Source organism: Sinohyriopsis cumingii, chromosome 3, assembly GCF_028554795.1.
Source record: "Sinohyriopsis cumingii isolate HCF-2022 chromosome 3, ASM2855479v2, whole genome shotgun sequence".
NCBI lineage: Eukaryota > Metazoa > Mollusca > Bivalvia > Unionida > Unionidae > Sinohyriopsis > Sinohyriopsis cumingii.
This window is the reverse complement of record NC_142963.1, coordinates 21,987,117-21,993,574: the sequence shown is the minus strand read 5'-3', so window position 1 is coordinate 21,993,574 and position 6,458 is coordinate 21,987,117. Positions and strand designations below refer to the sequence as shown.

The 6,458-nt window shown below is 35.5% G+C and overlaps 1 protein-coding gene across 1 annotated transcript; it reads left to right on the top strand.

The window, feature by feature from the left end:
- Window positions 1–1,055: 1,055 nt before the first annotated feature.
- LOC149802523 (zinc finger protein Noc-like) lies at window positions 1,056–4,540 on the top strand. The gene is made up of 2 exons (XM_089951762.1): window positions 1,056–1,418; window positions 2,323–4,540. The coding sequence occupies exons 1-2, from the start codon at window positions 1,341–1,343 to the stop codon at window positions 3,769–3,771; spliced, it is 1,527 nt and encodes a 508-aa protein (XP_089807888.1). The 5' UTR covers window positions 1,056–1,340; the 3' UTR covers window positions 3,772–4,540.
- Window positions 4,541–6,458: the final 1,918 nt, after the last annotated feature.

The following is a 6,458-nucleotide window of genomic DNA, read 5'->3' as shown; positions in this document are numbered from 1 at the left end:
GCCTTTGACAAAGATCAAAAGTCAAATGCCATTGAAGCAAAATAAGAACAGCTGAATATAAATATTAGCATATTTGATAAATTACAAACATATAAATATCTGTGTAGAGAAAAAAATCAAAAATTTTCTTAAAATAAAAGTGTATTATTGTTAGGAACGGTATGGAAATACATGTCAAAGAATCAATCTGAGACTGGCGGCCATGGCTGAATTTTCACAGTATGTGTATTGATATATCAGATACTCCTAGTAGGTTAAGAATGATACCATCCTGGAGTTAAAAATTTAATGTACATCTTTTAAAGTAATGTGGATGACATATATAATCGTGTTATTGCCCAATTTTCATAAAGTATGATGACCTTAGGTCTTCTACAAAATCTGCCTATTCACGAAGGTGTGCGTGTGTGGTTCTCCAGGCGGCGTTGCTCAATATGTTAGCATTTGGACAAACCGGTTCTCAACACGTCAGTCAAATGCTGTTATCGGACACCCCTTCTTCCGCTGGATTGATGTATGCGTTCCAGCTTGATGTGAAGCCGTCTTTGATCTTTCCCGCATAACGTATTCAATGTCAGAATTCATACTCTGTGCTCGGGCTATTTTACAATCTGCTCTGGGAAAAATTGGCCCAACGAAATTCTTATTCTAAACAAAAGTATAATGGATCCACCGCCAAGTGCTTTGGGTAAGAATAAACAAAATTTATTAGCAGATATTTGCCCTAGCACTTCGATGTAGTTTAATCTTTTTATTTGCCCTTCTGGGTGTATACATTAACAACAAGAGCTGACATAAAGCAGTCAGGTCTAAAAGGCTATCAAATTGATGGATGGCGGACGTGGCTTTACGGCTGGCCCACAGCCAAAGCAATTACTGTTCTTATTTCCTATTGGATGAGCCGTCGGCTTAGATCATGTATCAAATGATACATTAATTATATGTGACAACAGGGCGGAGCGTCATGTCAATCTCTTGACAGATTGCACAAACTCTTCGTTCTCATTGGTTAGAAGGGTTCTCTTTCATCTCCCCGTACATAGTTTGCAGTATGCCAGTGTTTCAATGTCGACTCTATTGGCGCTATGAAACGTAACTTCAAATAAGCGAGGTGAGCTAAGAGAAGTAGTTTATGATTGACAGTCTTTAAGCTTACAGTTATCAGAGTCTAAGTCTGAAGGGTCCAACATGATTTCAATAGCAAATCATCTTTAAGTCTTCTACTAGGGATAAATCAGCGTTGGATTTACAAATATTGTTTCGGATTTTAGGAACTTTATTTCATTGTTGTGGAGTACCGGAATTTAACAACCTCGAAAGGATTTCACTCAGAGTTACAAATGAATGTTTCAAATATGCTCACGTCTTCTGCCTCCCAATATCTACATCCGGATTACCTTCAGCCATTACCCACTACAGTAAGTATATTATTTTTATCGTCTGCTTCCAGAGTTTGAAAGTCATAAAAATAAATTACATTTTCTAGTTTGATTTAATCACGCCAAAGTGTAATTTATCTGAAATCTGGTTAGTGAAGTGTTAAGTATCTTTGTGTTCCGAAATATTGCTTGAAGTAAACAATTATTACATTTGACTGCATTTGCTTTGTTGTTCGTAAGTTTTGAAGAGCACCAGTGTTTCTCATGTTTGCGAAATTAAGCTTCTCGCTCTCTATTCCCGTCGTTCTCCCTTTAAGACTGCTCAACACTTTCATTTTTCGCAAATCATGCTCGTAAAGCTACCAGCCCTACTTTACTCTTTAGAATTGCATATGAACTGAAATTCATTATCCGATAGGCGAATATCCTTTGTGTTCTGACAAATGTACTTGCGCTGGCCAGACGGATACGCTAAAAATAATATTCTGTTAACTATGTAGACAGTATCAATAAACAGACTCATATAATTTTCACGTAGACAAAAGTCTTGGCGTATCCTTGTAAAACAAGAACAAAAACAACAACAACACACACACTGCTCTAGGCATATCTTTTTTAGTTTGGATATGTTCGTTTATAATAAGGTAAGAGAGAATCTACCTTCATTTAGTTTTTTGTTTTCATGTAAAACGCATGCCTCAAAATCAAGATAACGTACTGTAGTTTGATTATATGGATAAAAGAAGTAAATGTCACTGTTAGCAAATCGTTTAATACCAAGTAATATATTAAAATGCAGGCATGAAAATAATATGGTATTTTCGCACTATTTCTCTGATGTGAATCCGAGTTCGATTTTATTAGTTTAACGGAAAATAATAATAAACATAATCACGAATACCTTTCAATATACGTTATGTTTGTAATTTATTTTTCCTTGCAGCTGGATGCAAAGAAGAGTCCGCTGGCTATGCTTGCACAGACATGCAGCAGTATAGGGAAGGACAGTCCTAACTCAAAATCGATCATCCCTCCAATAGAAAAAAAAGATACTGAAAAATCTAACGACAAGTCGACCCCGAAGGAAACCAACAAGAGTCCCTCTAAGGAAAATTCCGAATCAGAAAAAGATTCTATGGATAAATCGGGATCCAGGTCAGTTCCACCCAAAGATATTCCACCATTAGTCCCAATTTCGAGTTCGGGTAGCGATAAATCCAGCCCAGGGCCAGGATCGGCAAAAACAGTCAAACACGGTGAAAATACAACCGTGACATCATCAGTTTCAAGACCAATGTCATCAGCCGGGCCAAGTTCTGGTTCCAATGGAGGAAGAACCACCAGTGCTGGACTCAAAGACAGTGATAGCCACAAAGACGTACTCACTTCAGCCAGTCGAATTTCTAGTCACTCTACACAAGAGTCCAGCAAACCTCAGTCTACTCCCTCGCATTCCTCCTTCTACGGACTAGGTTCAAGCTCACTCTCACATCATGGACTTCCATATTTAGGCCATGGACTGCATATGGACCCAACTGTCAGTTCAGCTTATGCCTCCTCGCTCGCAGCTCACTCAGGATTAAATTTGTCCTCATCAGCAGCCGCTGCTTTGGCAGCGCAGAATGCTGCTCTCAAACCCGGAATATCAGCAGGACTATCTCCATACGTTTCTTATGCACGTGTTCGAACCCCATCCGGGGCTACAACTTTAGTTCCTGTATGTCGGGACCCATATTGCACGAACTGCCAATTGTCACTCCAAAACTGCCATATCAGTTCAACATGCACATCACCAGGATGTGCTCAGTGTGCTCACGAGAAATCCCTCCAAAGCTTAAGTGCTCTGGGACTTGCAGGATCATCCCTCCCACTTCTTCCACAATTCTCGGTATCGAATGGATTCTCCTCCGCAACCTCAGGCTTGTCACCTCTTCACGGACTGCCATCATCAATGTATGCTCACAACCTTCTTGCGTCACATCAGGGACTGCCCTATGTATGTAACTGGGTTTCTGGTAGTGACTACTGCGGAAAACGTTTCACGTCCTCAGAAGAACTACTACAACATCTTCGGACTCACACATCCAGCGTTGATGCATCGCTTGCCGGATACAATGCTCTTGGACTTCCCCATTTGGGGCTTTCTGGATACGCAGGACATTTAGTTTCTTCTGGTGGGTTGAGTCCAAATTCTCTTAGAAGGGCATACCCAACAATTCCAAGTCCCCTTAGCAGCAGTATCTTGGGTAGTAGTAGGTATCATCCATACAAAACACCCCTTGCTAGTGCTTCCTCAGGACTTCAACCTGGCCAGCCCCTTTCGTCCCTTGGACCATATTACTCACCCTATTCTATGTATAGCCAACGACTGGGAGCTGCTGCTGTTCCTTGACACTCATTTGCCCCCATTACTTAATCAATGTTTTATTTATGTGTTTTTATTATTGAAAGTATGGATCGATAGAAATTCTAGGAAAAAGAGTAATTGATATATTACGAGATAATAATGTTATTGATATAAGTGTACTGGTGGATTTATAACAGCCAGAATTAATTGCAATATTAAACAGAATGTACTGGATAGATCTCTGAAACCGAGTGAAAGTGTTCGTAGAATAGTCCCTTTGAGTTGCTGGTTTGAGAATTATGTTGATTACATCAATGAAAGATAAAAACGCTCTGATCTCGTGAATTGGATCTTCTCCCATCAGACTTGTCTTTCATGCTGAAAGCTTGTCATTCAACTGCTGATGTTCGCTTTCTTTCGTGCAAATGTAACATTTACACTCTTGATTCGAGGAGTATAAATTCGATTATGTATCCTAGATACCACGATAGCTTGTATGAGCTTTAAAAGAATTAAACTGATTTAAGAAAAATCAAGACATTTCACTGCAAAGAAGATGCTCTATGTGATGTGAATTTAAATTCTGTATCATACATACAACAATTCTTGATGTTTAACAGATTTTCATAATGGATGATTGTACAATGAAGAAATGCATAATTCATTAGTCAAACCTGCGGTTGTCATTTCATGAGTGTGTGTTCTTCAAATATGGCAGAATTAGTGTTGGCAGTTGAAAAATTGTTTTTAATATATATCGAATCTGTTTTATTGTAGTGCAGGAAATTCTACAAATAAAATTTCTTATGTTGAATCGATGGATATTTGATTTTCTGTGTTTCAGAAGAGTTAATGTTACGTGTTTACATGAGGTTAGTGAAATAAAATTTTAAAACAAGTCACATTAATTTTAAATGGTTGATACCAGAAATATATAAGGCTGATACACTGGTCATTTTGGCCGCATTTACACCTATGGCCCGTCTAATTTCAATAGCAGAATTTTCAAACTGCGCTGATTTCTTCTTATTTTGTGTGTGTGTGGATAATTCAGTGTCGCATTCTGTTATTCATTTCCCAGATTTTCCTAATTTGATTTTAAACAAATTGGAAATGTATTGTTTAGAATGTTAATTAAGACTCCATATAAGATCTGAATATACCTACTTGAAACGGGACTTAAACCCGTAAGGAAAAGGTATAGACTAGGATTATTTTCATGTTAAAAGAAATAATAAAGAAAATGAACATTCTTTGACATGGAGCACTCGTTTGGCTGCTAATGAAAAACAAAGTCTCGTCTCCATTTACTTTTTTTTCCTTCAAAGTAATGTGTGCTATCTCGTTTATAATATGATAATGTGTTTGGCAGACTAGAGATGTTTTTCCGGACGTAACAAATCCAACTGAATCTTTTTTTTGTACTAAGGTATCGAACTTAAGAATTTTAGAATTTAATAACTTTTTAGAACTTAAGGTATCGAAATTAATAAAATAAAGTTTTATACTTAAAGTATCGAAATTAATCATTTTAAGAATGAAAGTGAATATAATTAATGTGACGTGAACGATTTCAATACTTCTTGGGCAAATCGTCAACTGTTATTAAAAAGGATACATATAATTTCAAAATTCAAATTTATTATTAAACGTTTGTACCAATATTAAAGATACATTACTAAACAATGACTAATTTTAAAGCGATAGAGACATTTAAACTGTCGATATTTACCAACTCGTGTCTAATTTATTCATTGTTGTGTTTAATCATCATCGTATCACACCATAACTTTACATTAAATTTACTATCAACATATAATACACACAATTTTTTATATATCAACAAATGAATTTGTTTTCATACTTTCATAGTGTTATTAGTAATTACATCTCGGTCTAGTTTGATGTTTGTAGTCATCGTGATTCTTTAGGTTTTTGGCAAGGCACGCATTTTATAAAATGAAGTTTCAAAAAGATCAAATCTTTTCATGTCTTGATTCAGTTTAGAAAGGGATAGTTTACTGTGCAGAATTCATTCATATCCATGTAACTATTATTGCTATCTTCGGAGGATAAAATGTGTCAATGCGTTTCACTACACGTTCTAACTGATTGCTGTTTCCTAGACGACATAACTTTTCTTTAAACTCTGCATTATTTTTTTTATTTTTATTTTTTTGGGGGGGGGACATTAATTTTTCTTGCCTTTTTTACTTAATGTCGTTTTTTTCACATCGTTTGATATTTTCTAGAATATCGAAAGCTTTATTAGCTTTTCGATAATACTGACTCTAATTATGAACCCAAATTCTCCATTGTAATCATGCGTCAATTTGATCTGAATCAAATTGTTATTCAAAATATCTGATTAAAGCACTCATTATTCATTGCACTGAAAATAATACAAACTGAGTTCTAAATTTATATTATTTCTTGAAACATCATCAACAATCTTAGCCGCATAGATGCTAATAATAATAACGATAATAATAATAATAATACGTATATTAATAAGAATAAGTAAAATAATCTTTCCTTTGGTCTGCTACATAATCATAACACAATTTTAATCTTATACTTCTATTGATGTCAATCTTTCAGACCTGTCCATCTGTCAACTCTCATATATATATATATATATATATATATATATATATATATATATATATATATATATATATATATATATATATTGCTTGTTTATTGCTTTATAGTTATCACTCTACCAATCA

What these genes read in the sequence shown, in the direction of transcription:
- LOC149802523 (XM_089951762.1), top strand. Translation starts at nt 1,341, where the DNA reads ATGAATGTTTCAAATATGCTCACGTCTTCTGCCTCCCAATATCTACAT. An exon ending in TTCAGCCATTACCCACTACA is followed by an intron (nt 1,419 to 2,322) that starts GTAAGTATATTA and finishes TTTTCCTTGCAG; the next exon opens with CTGGATGCAAAGAAGAGTCC.